At 39.8% G+C, this 20,116-nt stretch overlaps 1 protein-coding gene across 1 annotated transcript; it reads right to left on the bottom strand.

The window, feature by feature from the left end:
* Positions 1-10,365: 10,365 nt before the first annotated feature.
* LOC115220757 (peritrophin-1-like) lies at positions 10,366-13,980 on the bottom strand. The gene is made up of 3 exons (XM_029790898.2): positions 13,727-13,980; positions 12,028-12,318; positions 10,366-10,778 (listed from the first exon to the last, which is right to left on the bottom strand). The coding sequence occupies exons 1-3, from the start codon at positions 13,788-13,790 to the stop codon at positions 10,606-10,608; spliced, it is 528 nt and encodes a 175-aa protein (XP_029646758.1). The 5' UTR covers positions 13,791-13,980; the 3' UTR covers positions 10,366-10,605.
* Between the last annotated feature and the right edge of the window lie 6,136 nt (positions 13,981-20,116).

Here is a 20,116-nt window from a genome sequence, read left to right as displayed (position 1 = left end):
CGAAATAGGGAAGAACGGCACCTCTTCAGATTCTTGCCAAACATAGTTATCATGTATATATAATTTATCGCTTGCGGAATATATTACATAAATATTTATATGTAAAGTGATACGAAGCGGAATGGTGATAAAACAATTGCAACTGTTATTAAATTTATGCTATATTCATATTTCCATCTTTATTTTCTACATACTTGTACACGCACACATACACACATGCGAATATGTGAATATTATAACTGTACACACACAGAGTTCCTCTTTCGGTCATTCCAGCCGTGTAACCACACACATGCTGTTGGTGATATTTATCGTCCTCTGGACTTCTCCGTTTTCTTTTCTGACGAAGAGCTATTCTCGAAACCTCAAAAACCCTCTCTTTTTTCCACCTTTACAGAATGTCGACATTCCATGCGCATGCCTACTTGTTTTGTTATTTTTGTTGTTTGATTATTCAATTTGACTACATACATACATACATACATACATACATACTCCTTCATCTGGCCGAACTTGTTCTCTCCCTCAACTGCTTCTCGTTCACGGGTTATTTTTACCAACAGTACTTGGGAGTGGCCTTGGAAACGAGAATGGGTCCCAACTATACAAACCTGTTCGTTGGCTAAATTGAGGCCCAAATATTCTCACGATTGACTGGTCCCACTCCTGAACTGTACATCGGTCAAACGGTACTCCGCTTGGCTGACCGGTTCGCCTAGCACCTCCGAGATATCAGACTCGGCAATGACACCCCGGTCTCGCGAATTTCCGCTCTACCGGTCATTCACTAAAACATCTGTCTGTGTTCGGACTGTCTTTCCGCAAGGGCCATCCGGACTCCTGCATTCACCGTGAATAGGAATTAATCTTCTCTCTTTGCTCCTTTGCGTCACATGGGCTCAACTCCCCCTCTCTTCATCTGACACCTTCTTCCTCTCTTCATTAAAGTGAGGTAAAGGAAGATGGAAAGTGATGAGAATGAAGGGAAGGCCAAGAAATGTGAGAGAGGGGAAGCGAGAAAAAGAAAAGTGGAAAGAACGAAGAAAGTGTACCTTTCCTATATTTTTCTCTCTTTCTTGTCTCTCCCTAATTCTTCAATCCCTCTGTCTCCTAACTCTCTCCTCTCCTTCCATGTGACCGGTGTTCCGCCAAGCCTGACCCTTCTTTCTTGGTTCTTCTACCATCTCTGTAGCATCTCTTACATTCCTTCCCATGACTTTCATCTCTTATGTTCCTGCCATAACGCTTCACTTCCATACACGCCAGCTTAATTTAATTCGTCCTTAGTCGAAAGACATCTGTTGTTTGTATTTGTAATTGTGCACCATTTCTCCGTTTTCTTTTTTTCGTTTTTGTTTTCGTATATATTCGCTTGCTTTCTTCCAAAGAATCTAGTGCTCTTAGCTTAGATTTTCTTGGGGCTGACCAGATTGGAGCAGTCTCGAGTATAACCGTCCGAAACTGCAACGACGATCTGGAACTAGACTGAAGAAAGCTCCGAATGACCCGTCCTTGTTTTTTCCTATCCTTTTTTGTATCGTCTAACTGTCCGGTTGCTTTGTTGTCGCCTGTTACGTTCTTGTTCCATTTTGTATACATACATATAGCGGCGTACGTACGCCTTTGGTCTCATATATATATATATATATATATATATATATATATATATATATATATATTATATATATATATATATATATATATATATATATATATATATATAATCTTAGGGAATAATAAGTATTCCAGGTTATCAGGACATTTAGTATTTTACACTTTACTAATGCAATGTAAACAGTATCGTTTATAATATTACAAATTTGGGATTTTACCAATAGAACCGCAACTCATATTTCAGGATAACCTTATTGTCTGGAATACACATAGAATGTTATATCCAATAAAATAATATAAGCATTTAAAAAAAACCTACTATAAAATACAACAAAATTAGTTGAAAAAAATCTATATAACTCACCTGTTATTAGTCTGTGGGGAAAGAAGATATTTTTAATCAACGCATTTTTAAAATTTGATATTTTTAACCATGTTCCATATTTTATCCTTGAAATCCTGGAAAGCCGTATTATTTGGGGAGTTCCTGCTTAGATTTAATGTTCTTTTTAAAGTAATCTTTATCTTCTAAATTCCTGGGATTATAATTATTGTTTTCATGGAAATAGGCCTTCCATTTTATTTTATTCTATTCGAAAAATTCTTAATCAGATCTATTAAATTTATTGCGTATTCTCTCTTACTGAGAATAGGTATATCCTTCAATGATAAGTTCCAGTCTATTGGTTCAATCCTACTTGATAGGTCTATAACCGACTAAACCTCTAGTATTTCTGACACATGTCGATAACATAAGCACCAGTTGAACATTGGGGGGGGGGGCGATGTAATCGATTCATCCCCTCTCCAAAATTGCTGGCACTGAGCCAAAATTTGAATCCAAGGTTGTCAAGGCGACGCACTGGCAGAATCATTAGCGCAGCGGGCGAAATACTTGGCGGCATTTCATCTTTACGTTCTGAGTTAAATTCTGTCGTGGTCAACTTTGCCTTTCATCCTTTAGAGGTTGATAAAAAATGTACCAGTTGAGCACTGGGGGTCGCTGTAATCGACTTACCCCCTCACTCATATATTGCTGGCCTTGAGCCAAAAGTTTGAAACCAATATACACAGTATTTAGATATATGTATGTATGTGCATGTATGCACATAAAAGCGGAGGCACACACACACACACACACACACAAACACACACACACACACACACACACACACACACACACACACACACACATCCATTTATATTATGTATTTTTAAATTTTAACACAAAGTCATCTACTTTAGTGGAAGGGATTTAGTCTACCCCAGTACGTGACTGGTATTTTATTTTATCGATCTCGAAAGGAAGAAAGGCAGAGTCGACCTCGGCGGAATTTGAACTCAGAACGTAGCGACAGACGAAATACCTGTTTCTTTACTACCCACAAGGAGCTAAACACAGAGAGGACAAACAAGGACAGACAAACGGATTAAGTCGATTATATCGACCCCAGTGCGTAACTGGTAATTATTTAATCGACCCCGAAAGGATGAAAGGCAAAGTCGATCTCGACGGAATTTGAACTCAGAACGCAGCGGCGGACGAAAGCATTTCTCCCGGCGTTTGTCCTAGCTCGCTGCCTTCTGCCACTTATATATTGATAGATTTCATGGGTCACCAAACATTTTTCACGGCGGGCCAGATAACAGAGAATAACGAACGCGGGCCGCATAACCATTTTGTCTAATACAATTCAGTGAATACACAAAAAATAAAGACAACCGACATTTTTATTTACCCAAAAGTTATCAAAGAAGGCAACGTTAGCAATAAGATAGTTATATCATACCCGGTGCGCACATATCCGGATCTCACAAACTAAGCAGCATAAAAGGTCGGTGAGATTTGTGAAACTGGGGTTTAGCTTTTTAAGATATCAGCTTTTGGTTTGGAATTGCTGCATCCAACCAAGAGAATTGCTTTCAAATGTTCATCAGTCAACCTTGTTCAATGTGCTGACTCCATGTTCTTCATTTTTGAAAATGTTTGCAAATTCTGCCGAGGTCGACTTTACTTTTAATCCTTTCGAGGTCGATAAATTAAGTACCAGTTGCGTACTGGGGTAGATCTAATCGACTGGTCCTCACCTCCCCCAAAATTTCGGGCCTTGTGTCTAGAGTAGAAAAGATTCTTGAAAATGTTTGCTCATAGACATAAGTTGTCCCAAACACTGATACCACAGCAGAGGCGAATGAACTCTCATTGCGGGATTTACACAAAAGTTACAAAGCAGTGGTGAGCCGGATGAACTGATCTCGCGGGCCAGATCCGGCTCGCGGGCCGTAGTTTGGTTACCCCTGATCTAGTTAATGAACTGTGCCTCTCCACTTCCTAATATGTCTGGACTTCAGAATATGATATTTCTGTTTTCTCTGATCAAAACGAAATATTCATTTCTATTTTATCTTTCATCTTTTACTTGTTTCAATCATTTGACCGTAGCCATACTGGAGCACCACTTTTTGTTTTATTACGGAGTGACATCATTCGACGGTGTGTGTAGTTCGGAGATCACGAAGTCTCTCCAGGTCGAGCTGCTACTTCTCTGCATTGAGGGATCACAGCCCTTGTATCATGGACATGTGATTAGAATGTCGATGAAAAGAATCGCAAGAAGGATTCTCCAAGCTGAGTAGGAAACCTAAGGGTAGACTAAGAACGAGATGGGTGGATAATACCCCAGAGTCTAAGCAAAATAGGCGAACCGGCAGATTCGTTAGCACGCCGGACAATATGCTTAGTAGAATTTCGTCTGCCGTTACGTTCTGAGTTCAAATTCCGCAGAGGTCGACTTTGCCTTTCATCCTTCTGGGGTCGATGAATTGAGTACCAGTTGCGTACTGGGGTCGATGTAATCCATTTACTCCCTTCCCTGAAATTGCTGGCTTTGTGCCAAAATCTGAAACTAATATCCACAGTCTCGTTTGAGACGGTTCCTTCTGATAGGATCCTGTGAAGGAGGTTCCTGAGGACACTTTTCCCACGACCCTCCCGGAAATAGCGGGCGAAGAAGATGGATGGATGGATGGATGGTTCCATACTAAATGAGGATAGGAGTGTACTGTACTAATTAATCTAAATCGATTAAGAATGATTTTTTCTGTATTGATTCGATACAAGAATCTAGTGACTGGTAAAAAGAAAAAAAAAGAAGAAAAAAAAACAGGAATTAAAGTTAACAAAAATTACCTTATCAAATCCCTCTACTGCTTTCAGAAGGAATTGAACTCGTAACTTTGGAATGTTTGTTACGATATATTTTTTTGTATTGAAGAAACGAATAAAATAAATGTTTAAATGGCAGATTCTACGTGTTCTGAGAGACTGGTGTCTTCTTTAAACTTAAATGGAATATTCTTGACGTTGTATTTTGACGAACGAATTTATTCCGCTTTTTGCGATGTGACTGGATGCGGCTTATTTGAAGACGGCGAGTTACAACTTTATTTAATAATAAGATATCTATCTATCAAGCTTTCTCTCTACCGTTAATCAATAATATATATATATATACACATATATATGGAGGCGCAGTGGCCCAGTGGTTAGGGCAGCGGACTCGCGGTCGTAGGATCGCGGATTCCCAGACCGGGCGTTGTGTGTGTTTATTGAGCGAAAACACCTAGAGCTCCACGAGGCTCCGGCAGTGGGTGGTGGCGATCCCTGCTGTACTCTTTCACCGCAAATTTCTCTCACTCTTTCTTCTGTTGGCCTGCTCGCTTAGCCAGCAGGGTGGCGTCATTTAAAGGCTAAAACAATGCGAAGCGCATTGTGACCAGCGATGTGTAGCAACATCTAATAGCCTGGTCAGTCACGGTGATCCCGGTGATATATATATATATATATATATATATTATATATGTATGTATGTATGTATGTATGTATGTATGTGTGTATGTGTGTGTGTGTGTGTGTGTGTGTGTGTGTGTGTGTATCGTGGCCAGCACATATTAGCCGTTCAAAACCGCCCAACGACTGTTAATTGCTTAAATGTTTATTATTTGGCATTAAAATTTTTGAAGCACCAACGAATAAATGTTTAAATGGAGTTGAAGAGCTTTAATGTCTTTGAAAGGCTGTAATTTTTGAAGTTTTAACACCTGCATTTATATATCAATTGATGTGAAGAAGGTAATTTATTCTATGGCTTCACGGTTCTTCCTTCAAAACAATTTTGTATTGGTGATAGATATGGGATTAAAGGAAAAAACATAAAATCCCCGATGCATGCTTTCCCCGATGGTTTTCTTGTGACAAATGAACATTGTCCATTGATATAGCGCTTGAAAATTTATTCCTTCGATGAACGCTTTACGGCAATTTTTATACAAGGTTATCATTATTAAAAGCGGCGAGCTGGCAGAAACGTTAGCAGGACGGGCGAAATGTTTTGTGGTATTTCGTCTGCCGTTACGTTCTGGGTTCAAATTCCGCCGAGGTCGACTTTGCCTTTCATCCTTTCGGGGTCGATAAATGAAGTACCAGTTACGCACTGGGATCGATATAATCGACTCAATCCGTTTGTCTGTCCTTGTTTGTCCTCTCTGTGTTTAGCCCCTTGTGGGTAGTAAAGAAATAGGTATTTCGTCTGTCTTTGCGTTCTGAGTTCAAATTCCGCCGAGGTCGACTTTGCTTTTCATCTTTTCGGGGTCGATAAATTAAGTACCAGTTGCGTACTGGAGTCGATATACTCGACTGGCCCCCTCCCCCAAAATTTCGGGCCCTGTGCCTAGACTAGACAAGATTATCATTATCAATAACGAGCGAAATGCTTAGCGGTATTTCCTCTGTCCTTACGTTCTGAGTTCAAATTCCGCTGAGGTCGACTTTCGGGGTCGATAAAATAAAGGACCGGTTCAGCACTGGGATTGACGGAATCGACTGCCCCCTTACATCAAATTTTTCCGGCTTCGTGCCAAAATTAGAACTAATAATTATCATTAAAGTGGAGAGCTGGCAGAATCATTATCACTCCAAACAAAATACTTCGCGTTCTGAATTCAGATTCCGCCGAGGTAAACTTTATCTTTCATCCTTTCGGTGCATTGTGACCAGCGATGTATAACAGTATTTGATGGTCGGGTCGATCCTGTGATTATACATTTTACAAATGCAAACATCGATAAGAAATCAAACCAATAGTTTGGCCACTCGTACGGCTAGAAACAACCAAACCAGATCTAATTATACATGGGTCGAAATAATCTTTGATACTCCGTCTGAATTAATGAGACGAGGAGGCCACGGCTGGAATGTAAATGACAGCTGCCAGCTGGGTTTGGTCTAATTTGAAATTAAACAACATTTCAGGCAAAAACTAAAGCTACTGATAGAAATTGAATCTTGTAAGGGCTGTGGCATTTTTATTGAAAAATTAGGTGACATGAGAAGAGCAGAGGCCATTATAGTAGCATCAGAGAAAGCAGTGAGATGAGACACTGAAATCTGTGGACCAGTGGCTTTGTGTGTGTGTTACTGACTGAATCCTATAAGATTTTTTGGCAAAAGTAAAGAATACGTACACCCGATGTTTAGGTTTAGGGTTTTTCTTACGCCGAAAACGGGTGGAGTGCGTATCTCCGTCGATTTGCACAAAATGATATGAGTTGAGGAATTTATGAAGTTACCTTTCTTCGGTTTGTTTATTTTAGAGAAATATATCGGCCCTTTCTGTGTGGAAATATACGAGAAGAAATGTTGCTATTTCGAATATTGCAATTAACGAAAAATGGATATTTATCATGGCCAGAAGTAAATGAATACAAACATTAGTTTCGAATTTCGACACCTGGTCACCGATTTCGCGGTGTGGGGTCGGGAGGTGGGGGAGTCGATTGCATCGACCCCTGTGCCCTGCTGGTGCTTATTTTATCCAACCCCGAAGCAATTTGCCCAGAATTGTTACCTTGCCGGACAAATTGCTTAGCGGCGTTTCGTCCGTCTTTACGTCCTGAATTCAAATTCCACCGAGGTCGACTTTGCCCTTTCATCCTTTCGGGATCGGATAAAATAAGTACCAGTCAAACACTGTAATCAGCTAGTCTCCTTTTACGAAATTGCTGGCTTCGTATCGAAATATGAAAGCGAGAAAGGGATATTAGATTAAAATTTAAAATATAAATAAAATGTATCAAGGGAAGTAACTTACAATACTTAATCCTAGAGTTATTTCCCTTTAAGCGGATTTTTTTAGATGATATTTTCACAATATTTAGTTTATTTACGGAGACGTATTTGCATGGTTCGTGGTTTGATCTGAGACCGAGAGTTGAAATTGAAGCAGTTGCAGTCAAGACTTTCTTTCTATCGTTCCTTCCTTCTTTCTTTCTTTCTTTCTTTCTTTCTTCTTTCTTTCTTTCTTTCCTTCTTTGCTATCGTGTATCTTCCACTCTGCAATCGTTTGTTTCTTTAGTTTCCGTTAAACTTCCATCAAAGACCTTCCAACTATGACCAACCCATCTTTCATTCGGACAGTTTACATCTATGATCACATTACTTGATATTACGGTATTACGTAACCAACCAGACTATCGGATGTTATACATCACTGGTCACAATGCGCTTCGAATCGTTTGTAGCTTTCGAATGAGGCCATCCCGTTGGCTAGGCGAACAGTCCAACAATCTCCAAGATGGCGCGAATCAGCCAATTTTTACCTGCTAGAAAGAGCAACCCAAAAAGTGACCTATTTACAGCTGCGTGGACTGGACCAACGTGAAATGAAATGTTTTGTTCAAGAACACGACAAGCCGTTCGGTCCAGAATCGATCCCACGATCTAGTGATCGTGAGTACAATACCCTAACTACAAGGCCACATTAATATATCCTTCCTTATTTAAGTCAAAAGTTTCCGACCCTATCAATACTGTAGGCTGACGCAGGGACCTAACGACACAGAACAGCTTCAAACAATTTACTTCTCCCCCACCTACCTCCCGCACTTCCTAATTTAACTGCTGTTACTTTTTTTAGTGGTATTTAGGCACAGGTGTAGCTATGTGGTAAGAAATTTGCTTTCTGACCATACAATACCGGGTTCAGACCCACTACGTGGCATTTAGAGCATTTGACTTTCATTATAGCCTTGGACTGATCAAAACCTTGGGAGTGGATTTGGTAGACAGAAACTGAAAGAAGCCCATCATATATGTATATATATATATATATATATATATACAGACATACACACACTAGCTTAAAAGCCGCACCCCGCGCGGATTTTATCTTCCTCCTTGATCTCTGGCGTCATCTGACAAACACCAACCAAGATAGCAAGAATTAGCCAAGCTTTACCTGCTAGAAATGGCAGCCCAAATGCTTTTAAATCAGATCCTAACGCTGTATGTTCAAAAACCAAATGAAGGGAGGATTTTTAATCTTGGGATCATCCTGATTCCAAAAAGGTATAATATGTCTAAGTAGATCAAATGCAGACTGAGATTCAGGGATCCTGGACAGACAGACAGACAGAATTTCGTGTTTATAAATATAGACGTATATCTGTCTGTATGTGTTTGTCTGTTGGTATGTTTATGTTCTTGTAACTTAGCGCTTCGTCATAAGAGACCGATAGAATAATTACAGGCTTTAAAAATGTACTGGGGTCGATTCATTCGATTAAAAATCCTTGAAGGCAGTGCTCTAGCATGGACGCAGTCTAATGACTGGAACAAATAAAAGATAAAAGCTATTGTGTATATTATGTTGCGCTATTCTATACCCGAAATTTAATTGAAAAGTTTTAGGATTGCGACCTTTACACGAGATAAAGCTGAAACTATGAAGGGAAAAAAAAATTTTATATCAACTTTTAATACTAGATTAAGGCTGCGGCTTATATACGAATGAATACGGAGTATCGTCAAGTAAAGGCGTAGTATTTTATTTTTTGTGAAAGGAATCTATGTTGTAGATAATTGTCAAGCTCTATTTCATAAAAGTTGTTGCTGTACATAAAAAAATAATAGGCAAAATTTAAGAGAAGTTTGTAATTTTATTTCGTTTTTTTTTATTTTGTTTGCAAGATTCCTGATGTGAACGCTTGTTAAAACAGATTTTGTTGTATTTTGAGAGGGTCATTATGTCAATAATGAACGCACGCATTGGTTACATTTCTTTTCTTATTATTATTATTAGTAGTTGTAACCTAATCAATAAAATGCTGGAAACAGATGGTACAATCATGGGATCAAAAGAATAATAGAGTCGGAAAAATGTAAGATTTTGTGGGATTTTGCTATTCAAACGGAGAAGTTAGAAAATAATAGACTGGACATAACAATTGTTGATAAGGAAAAGCGAATTTGCCTACAAATCGATCTATCATGTCCGTTTGATTCCAGGATCGAAAAGAAAGAGGACGAAAAACAAAGAAAATACAATTCCTTAAAATTTGAAATCGGAAGTATTTGGCGTATCAGAGCCGTCAAGGTCAGGCCTGTAATAATTGGTTCTTTGGAAACAGTAAGCAAATGACAGGAGATTGGAATGGAATGCCCTGTAGAGCTCCTACAAAATGTTTGCCTCTTAGGGGCAGCAAGGATTATCAGGAGGATTCTAAGCACTTGAAAGACTGCTGAAAACTTGTGGATACCCAAGGTTACAAGCAGTAACCCGCTATCCACATAGTTTCTAGCAAGAATAAGACCGAACCTGAGCCAAATTAAAATAATAAAAAAGAAGTGAAATAGAACCAGTGTGTGTTTATCATTGGCATAATGACCCACCCCCCAAGATACAACAAGATACGTAATTTTATATATTTTATTTGTTAGTAGTAAGGAAAATAGTCGTCGGAGAACGGGTGTGATAGAGGGGGATGTGGAAAATAGAGAGAGGAGTGGGGTGAGGAGATTGTTAGTTAGGTGGAGGAGTGAGAGAATTTATAAGGGTACAGAATATAGAACAGAGGAAGAGTAAACAGCCAGCATTGAATAGGAATTGAACCCTAACCCACGACCTTCCAGTGTGCAAGTGTGACAGTATTAAATCACAGTGAGAGAAATGACCAGTCACATCGGTTCTTGAAGTGGTCGAAGGTCAATCCTGGAGGACAAGACTTCAAAAGAATTTTGTTCTCAAGGCACAGAAAATACGAAGAATTGCTGCTTGGATTTGGAAGAACAGCGTTTGAGGAACGGCATCGTCGGTCCGGTAGGGATTCTAGAAGAAAATAACAGGAATGTCAAACATTATTATTAAGTGAGAGCAATGTATGCCACCAAAGTGACACTAGGGTAAAAATATACCAAGCCCATGATTACCCATCGGATAAGGGCACACCAAGCACATGCATCACAACCATATGTGCGCGACATGGTGATCTATCAAGATAAACAGTGCATGACCTTGCAGATGGGGCCCAGTTAGAATTTTCTTAAGGTTGAGTAGCCCAGCCTGCTCAAAAGGTCCCTGGATAAGGTTTGTTTAAGGACGTTGAATGAAACACCCATGTTTCCAGAGATTAATTATTCAAACTCCAAAGAATTCCTCTCAATAAATGGCTATGATGCTCCCCCACTACTTCTGCTTGTGATCAGAGATGCAGATATTTATTTCTTTATTGCCCACACGGGGCTAAACATAGAGGGGACAAACAAGGACAGACAAAGGGATTAAGTCAATAACATCAACTCCAGTGCGTAACTGGTATTTATTTAATCAACCCCGAAAGGATGAAAGGCAAAGTCGACCTCGGCGGAATTTGAACTCAGAACGTAAAGACAGACGAAATACCGCTATGCATTTCGCCCGGCATGCTAACAATTCTACCAGCTCGCCGTCCTGCACATATTGTCAACCACAAAGGGACATGCTCAACTGGTTAAGGTCAAGCAACTGACAAAGTAAATCTGTTGTATTGAGCAGAATATTTGCTGTAACCCATCTTTTATACCAAGACAAAACAATGTTCATGATAACACTTCCAATCACTTAAGATTTCCCCCTCTATGTTTAGCCCTCTGTGGGCAATAAAGAAATAAAATAATAATAATAATAATTATGCTTAGCCACCTTTACTTTGTGAGTGAATATTTCAGACAAACTTTGTAGAAGCCTATCGTTGTGTGTAACTTGTATTTATACCCAACCCCGCTTAAAAACAGGTGTTAGTTTGTTTACGACCCCTAGTTTGTCTACGACTCCTTAGCAGTCCTACAAGAAGTACCAAGCTTATAAGTACCAAGCTTAAGAAATATAAATACTAGGGTCTTCCGTAAAAAAAAAAAATATCCAGCCTCAGAAAACATTAACTTCCTTGGGAATAGATGAGGCTTGGCAAGAAGGACATCAGCATGTAGAAATTCTGCCTCAACGAATTCCTCCTAACTACTGCAAGCATGGGAAATCGGACGTTAAAACGATGCGCACACAGATAATTAGGTGGGGGAAAATATTGTTTTGATCTTACCTGAGAAACTTCTGGCAGATATACGTGTGTTGTGTGGGGGCTTTCGGCATGAAGGATCCTTACGAAGTATTGGTGGGGTTCGGGGACAAGGTTCATTAGGGTCCCGAGACGAAGGCGGACACTTGGTCTGACATTCGGACACCCGCCATATATAATCGCACACCATGTAACGGGGATTGAAAGCCGTTCCTTCCGGACAGGTCAAGTGCTGGACATAACCCCAGTTACATCTGTAGAACTTACGACAGTCTCTTGGGTCTCTCTTGTAGGCACCATGTCTGTAACATCTCTCTATAAGGAAGAGTAGAAACGAGGGGAATAAAAGCTGATAGACGTCTGGGTAGGGCTTAAAATAAACTTTGTGAGCAATGTGATAAACATGATTGTGATAGTAATGATGGTGATAGCATACCAGTAATACACTGGTGCACAATGTCAGTAGTCGTACATATAACCTTCAACAGCTGATGTTATAATCAGGGCAGTAGTGGGAGCATGCGTCGTTGCAGTGTGTTACTGCAGTCACCATTCGTCGGTATATTCCTGTGAGCTGGCAGAAGCGTTAGCGCGCCGGGCGAAATGCTTTGCGGTATTTCGTCTGCCGTTACGTTGTGAGTTCAAATTCTGCCGAGGTCGACTTTGCTTTTCATCCTTTCGGGGTCGATAAATTAAGCACCAGTTACGCACTGGGGTCGATGTAATCGACTTAATACCTATGTCTGTCCTTGTTTGTCCCCTCTGTGTTTAGCCCCTTGTGGGTAATAAAGAAATAGGTATATTCCCGAGTCCTCCTGGGCGATCAGAGTCCCCGGTCAGCTTCCATCCCCTCAAGATACTTTCCCATCTGCCATGACCATGTGGCACGTGGTCGACCAACATTGAGCTCTCAGCCCAACGGGATCCTCAGTGAAAAGCGAACACGGTAAGCATTGTCTATATCAGAAAATCGAGTCACATGGCCACACTCTCTGAGCTGGCGCTTCCGAATCATACAAGTAACGTCTCTTTACTCAGATGTTATATTTATTTTTTAGTGTATATAAAGGCGGCGAGCTGGCAGAGTCGTTAGTACGTCGGGCGAAATGCGTAGCCGTATTTCGTCTGCCGTTACGTTCTGGGTTCAAATTCCGCCGAGGTCGACTTTGCCTTTCATCCTTTCGGGGTCGATAAATTAAGTACCAGTTACGCACTGAGGTCGATATAATCGACTTAATCCGTTTGTCTGTCCTTGTTTGTTCTCTCTGTGTTTGGCCCCTTGTGGGTAGTAAAAAAATATATATTTATTTTTTAGTGTATATAACTAAAATATAACCGTATTAATCGGTGTTGGAGGTGACTGGCTCCTTTCAGCAACAGAACGAATACGTCACTCTATTGTGAGCTGTATTAATATCTCTGAGATTTGCTTCACCCACGGGTGTTGCTAAAATAAGGACCAATCACAGGGGTGTATCAGTTTATTTATCGAACCCTTGTAGTTTATTAGAAAACGTAGAATTAGGGGAGAGAAACGATAGTGATGGACTGACAACGATTTTGGTGAAAACCCTCGTTAAAACAATATTAGCTACGAAAAATGTAGTGTGGCATTAAGTGACGCAAAAGAAATGGAAAGCAACCCCACCCATAACTGACACAGAATCAAGTCTATAATGCGGTTAAGACGGCCCTGGTAAAAACTAATTAAAGATATTCTTACCTGAGATTACAGGTGTAACAATGAAGAATATAGACACAAGAATCCACTTTAGTTCCACAGACATCGTTGAAGTTGATTTTAAACCAAGAACTCCGTTCTGCCTCGTGGCCAACTTCCTCAAATGAAAATCTTTTCGTAATCTTTTTACCTTTTTCTTTCTCTTTTTTCCTTTCTTGTATTTTAAAAAAAATATGTTTGTGTTCCTTGATTGACCTTAAAGGAACTTTCACAACTCACACCACTACGTCCTACACCATAACATCAGAACTGCCACCACCACCACCACCTCCTACCCCTACTGTCACCCGTCCGCACCATCACCCACCACCACCACCACTCGTGTCCTCCCCGTTCGCACCTTCATTACTTCAAGGTGCTGTGAAAACAAACACCTGCCTAACTATACAAATAATTACTGAGGTAATAAGTTTCTTTTTTTTAATGGTTTTAGTGTTTGGGTTACGACCAGGCTGGAGCACTTTATATCAACTCCACTAACTAGTCTAGTACTTATCTTATTGATCTTCCATTAAATGGTAAAGTTTACTTTTGTAAAGAAACAAAACTGCAAAAAGCACCCACATGCACGTACACACACACACACGTATGTTTGTTGATATATATATATATATACACTTTATTTAAAAGCAGCAGAAATTCAACAAAACCTGTTACTCTAAGTTTCACGTTCCCGTTCGTCGGACAGTTCTTGTCAAAAAAAAAAAAATTTTTTTAACAAGAACTGTTAAATAAAGTATATTACTCTACCCCTGGTATTTGAGTACTCTTTTTTCCACCTTGTTTCACATTTATGTGTTTCCTCCGGTATGGCCAGTGGTTAGGGCAGTGGACTCGCGGTCATAGGATCACGGTTTCGATTCCTAGACTAGGCATTGTGAGTGTTTATTGAGCGAAAACACCTAAAGCTCCACGAGGCTCTGGCAGGGGGTGGTGGCAATCCCTGCTGTACTCTTTCGCCACAACTTTCTCTCACTCTTTCTTCTGTTGGCCTGCTCGCTTAGCCAGCGGGGTGGCGTCATTTGTAGGCTAAAAAACAATGCGAAGCGCATTGTGACCAACGATGTGTAGCAACATCTGATCGCCTGGTCGGTCACGGTGATATATATATATATATATAATGGGTGATGGATGTGTGTGTGATTTTCCCGAGCGTCAAACTAAAACGCTTGTTGTTCATACGCCTGTCTTTAGTTTTTCTATAAATTTCAACTATATATATAATTAGTTGAAATATATTTTTTTATTTTAGGTTTCTTTTTGTTCATTTCTGTCATTTGAATGCGGCCATGCTGGAGCACCGCCTTTAGTCGTACAAATCGGCCCCAGGAGTTATTCTTTGTAAGCCTAGTACTAGATGCCATTCAGTGGAACTGAACCCGGAACCATGTGGTTGGGAAGCAAGCTTCTTATATTTATATATATTATACGACGGGCTTCTCTGGAATAACGTTACTCGATAAGGTTCAGAACTTTGAGATCTGGGAGTCTCTCCAGGCCGAGTCGCCCCTCCCTGAATTGAGGGGTCACAGCTCCTTTGCGATGGACATGTGATTAGAATGTTGTAGAAAGAATCGCAAGAGGGATTCTTGAGGCTGAGCCACCCGGTAGGAAACCTAGGGGTAGACTAAGAGTGAGATGGATGGATAATACTCCATGGTCTCAGTTGGTCAAACTTGGGAATCCAGCAGGAAAGCTTAATGATAGTTGCTTTTGATAGGACCCTATGGTGGACGTCCCCGAGCACTTTGGCTACATGACCTTCTCAGGAATAGTGAGGGAGAACTGGATGGATGGATGGATGGAAGGCTTTGTTTGAGCAAGGGATGAATGGGTGGCGTTTAACTCTAAGATAGCTGTAATTGTGCAGACCAAAGATCAAAGGTAATCCCGCCATGCCCACCCTATCTTTTTATTTCTTTTATTTATTTGTCATTGGACTGCTGCCATGCTGGAGCATCGCTTTGTACGGTTTTAGTCGAATAAATCGACCTTCGTACTTTTAAGTGTGGTACTTATTCTATCAGTTTCTTTTCTCGAACCGCCAAGGTGTCAAGCGATGTCGCACGACGGGCTTCCACGCAGTTTCCAACAAACAAATGCATTGACAAGGCATGGGGCAGTAGCTGAAGATACTTCCCCAAGGTGCCATGAAGTAGGATTGAACCAGAAACCACATGGTTGCAAAGCAAGTTTCTTAACCACAATTATGCTGGCTTATTGATTTTGCAGACTTGCTTTTGATAGGACCCTTTTTTCTGTTTCTAAAACAGTGAAATATAATTTGAGGGAAGTTTGGTTGTTATTTCTAGCAAGCGGAATGACCACTTTGAGGTTTCTAAACGTTGGTTGGTGAGGTTATGTAATTGTTGTTGGTGGCGGCGAGGATTAAAAAAAAACAAAGAAAAAACCAGAAGGCTGTGTTAATTAAATATTTTCTTCACAGGTAAATAACAGGAGTTGAAACAGGTATTATCCTTTCAGTCAATAAGGCGCTGCAAAGATGAAAGTACTAACACACACACACATGCATAGAACGCACACACTCACTTGCATGCACACACTCCCTCACACACACACGCATGCACAAGCACTCACTCGCAATGACTCATTTACATGCACTCACGCACATGGTCTAAAATATAGGATACCTTGCACAATGTTGTCTCTGATACACAGACGTGATGGTCACGGTTGGATCACTTTAGTCATAAATCTGCACAATCGTAGCTGACAACAGTGTATGGCCGTGATCATTTCTATATTTCATTAATTAGCTACAATTAGCATGTGGAATATGTGACACACACAACAATGGTGACTCTATGCCCGCTGTCCACCCCACAAATGACTCTATGGCCATTCCACAGATGTCATCATGTCCACACCCCAAGTGACTCTATGGCCACCGTCCACTCCCCAGATGTCACCATGGCCGCCAACTTTACAGGTGACACTAGCCACTGTCCGCTCTGCTGGTGACTGCAGTTATTGTTTTATGCTACAACCCCCTCAAACTATGCACATCTGCATCACTTCAGTCCAACATACTCTTAAAAAATGATGGGATGGCCATGGCTAGAATGCCTTAGATCATAGGTCAACTTGATCAGGTATAGCCTGGGGTTAAATAACAATATCGTCTATGCACCAATTATCATTTGTCTTTCACCTGTTTCAGTCATCACTGCGGCCATACTGGAGCACTGTTTTGCAGAATCTGTTATCGATCTCAGTTTGTTTTATGCCTGGTGTTTATTCTATCAGTCTCATTTGCCAAACCACAAAGTCATGTGGACATAAACACACCATCAGTTGTCAAGCAGTGTTGGGGGACCAACACAGACACAGACACACACACACATATACGACAGGCTTCTTTCAGTTTCCATCTACCAAATCCACATACGACTATAGAAAGTATAACAACCAGTGTCAAGTAAAGTTGATAATCTTGCCCAAGAGTACAACAGCAACAACAATAATAAATCAATATAACAAGAAGATCGATGTGTTAAGATAATTTATTGAAAACATTTTTATTTTTATATTGTTGGTGTCACAACATACAAACAACAGATGTGTGTTTGTTTATCACAGATAGCAGTTATACACCCAACACATACACACATTGCATGTGTGTATATACATATATATATACACACACCCACATATACAAAAACACAAATTTCATTATATGTTGATACATGCCCACATATACACACATACACATTGTATAAACGAGTTTGATTGTGAAAAATTAATTTGTTTTCATACACACATGCATATATAGACATACATTTGTATTTGTGTGTATACACACACACATTCAAATATGTACTTATGTGCATGTAATTATTTTTGTATTTCACTGGTATGTGTGTGTGTGTATATATATATATATATATATATATATATATATATGTATGTATACACACACGTTTACACACAATGAAATACAAAAATGGTCACATGAGCATAAATATACATTTGGATATGTACATGTATATACACACACACACATATATACGTACATACACACATATATATACACACACATATACATTAGGGATACAACTTTTAAACTTTTTTCCTCAAAAACAATTTCCTGTATCATATTTAGATGAGCTTTTATGCATAAGTAACGAAAGTAAACTCACTTTTGTGTTATCTTTAAAAAAGTTCACCCATGAATCCATGTTTGTATTCTTATGTAAAACTTGTCTGAATATGGGTAAGGTTGCGTAGCACTCTTGGCTTTCAATAAATTCTTAGCATTTAAAAGACTTCAGAAGTTATTCATTTGTATTGCTGAGTCACCATGTTTAGTCATGTGGCAATTAAGTTCTTTCAGCTTTGCTGCTTTGGTTTCAGTGTGAATTCTGCAAGACTGCTAACGGTTTGTCATTCAAGAAAAACTTCAGTTGTTCAGAATAGGGAGAAATGGAGAAACTTGGTGCAGTTCCAGTCCCATTTATCTAGAGCTCATGTGCCAGTAGAAGCCGAACACCACTCAAGGAATAGATTGTTGGTCGGTACCAGTTTCTTGGGATATCAATTTAAGGTAAAGGAGAGAGTGGCGGAATTATCAAGTAAGGTGACACTACTGTGAGGAGATAAACAGAATTTTCTAATCATTTCCAAGCAAGCAATATGGTCAGTAGTGCCAGATGGAATCCGCAAGCAATCTTAGCCCTTCTGGCATTTTTCCTCATTCCACATGTGAGAGAAAGACTGCAGATGGTCTTTTAGTTTATTTCATACGACTGGCCGTTGCCAGCCTCGCCTGGCCCCCGTGCTGGTGGCACATAAAAAGCACCATCCGATCATGGCCGTTTGCCAGCCCCGTCTGGCACCTGTGCCAGTGGCACGTAAAAAGCACCCACTACACTCACGGAGTGGTTGGCGTTAGGAAGGGCATCCAGCCGTAGAAACATTGCCAGATCAAACTGGACCCTGGTGCAGCCTTCTGGCTTCCCAGACCCCAGTTGAACTGTCCAACCCATGCTAGCATGGAAAGCGGACGCTAAACGATGATGATGATGATGGGCAGACCACTGTTTCAGTGACCAAATCTCTAGAGCTGAAGGTTATGCAGAGCTATCGCAAGCCTTTCTACCCTACAAGACTGCTTTGAAATGTTTGACACTGGAAACAAGACCTTCAAAACTAAACATCAGCAGAAGTAATCAATGTTGTTAACGAGCAATTAAAGTCTTACAAGAACTACATGCCACATGCAAGAACAAAGCCAATCTGTCATTGGGTTTCATTCTCGCGAATGAATTGCCACAACTTGGTATTTTGGCTAATTTGACTTACCATCTTTTTATTGTTCTGGAATGCAGAATAAAGTTCTTTTAACAGTTATGGATTAAAAGCTTTGGATCTTTGCCCTTTTTTTTTGTTTCTTATTCAACCAGGGATTTAGTTTTTTTGGAAAATCCAACCAAATGCAGCAGAGTATAAAAATTTCAAAGTTAGTCACGGGTGAACTTTTTTAATCAAATGCAAAAAAAAAAAAAAAAAAAAAAACAAAAAAAAAAAAACATTGATTTTTCATTGTTTCCCAGCAAAAGCTCATTAGATCATAATACAGGACCATGGAGTTGCCAAAAAGTTGTATCCCTAATACACACACATATATAAATTTACATATATTTGAATATCAATACAGATATGTACTGTGCATGCTTATATATATATATATATATATATATATATATACATACATATACACACACACAAATGCATACACTCACTTATACAGACACATGTTCACATATATGTATACACACACACACATTCCAATATATATTTTATTGAATTTGTATTGATTTTACATAAACCCATACCTGATCTGTATAAAGTAGATATGGAATAAATAACAGGAAGAGGAGAAGTGTGAGTAGGGTTTTAGAATTAAATAAGTTTTCTCTGATTTGGAAATCAAACATTTTTACAACAACAATAACAGAAATTCTTGGTTTCTCAAGTTCACACCAAAGACAAGAATTGAACACCTCACCTTGCCAACTGGAGACATTCTAACAGATTATCAACTTCCTGATAATGCTTCCGTAGTATGTGGATTGTGTCTAGGTCAACCGCTTCGGAGAAGGGATTTAAATGATTACATCAACCCCAGTATATGACTGGTACCTTATCTGGAAGTCTGTCAGTTACAGCAACGAGGGTTCCAGTTGATTTGATCAATGATCAGCTTGCTCATGAAATTAACATTCAAGTGGCTGAGTACACCATAGACGTGTGTACCCTTAATGTAATTCTTGGGAGATTCAGTGCAACACAGAATGTGATAAGAGTGGCCCCCTTTGAATTACAGGTGCAACTCTCTTTTGCTAGGTGAGT

Source organism: Octopus sinensis, linkage group LG17 (genome assembly GCF_006345805.1).
Source record: "Octopus sinensis linkage group LG17, ASM634580v1, whole genome shotgun sequence".
In the NCBI taxonomy this organism is placed as follows: domain Eukaryota; kingdom Metazoa; phylum Mollusca; class Cephalopoda; order Octopoda; family Octopodidae; genus Octopus; species Octopus sinensis.
The sequence above is the reverse complement of the archived record's forward strand: the minus strand, read 5'-3'. Positions and strand labels throughout refer to the sequence as shown.

Excerpts from the sequence above, each read along its gene's own strand:
- LOC115220757 (XM_029790898.2), bottom strand. The coding sequence starts at position 13,790 with ATGTCTGTGGAACTAAAGTGGATTCTTGTGTCTATATTCTTCATTGTT. Across the intron at positions 12,319-13,726 it reads TGTTACACCTGTAATCTCAG|AGAGATGTTACAGACATGGT; the intron begins GTAAGAATATCT and ends TCTTCCTTATAG. Across the intron at positions 10,779-12,027 it reads ATCTGCCAGAAGTTTCTCAG|AATCCCTACCGGACCGACGA; the intron begins GTAAGATCAAAA and ends ATTTTCTTCTAG.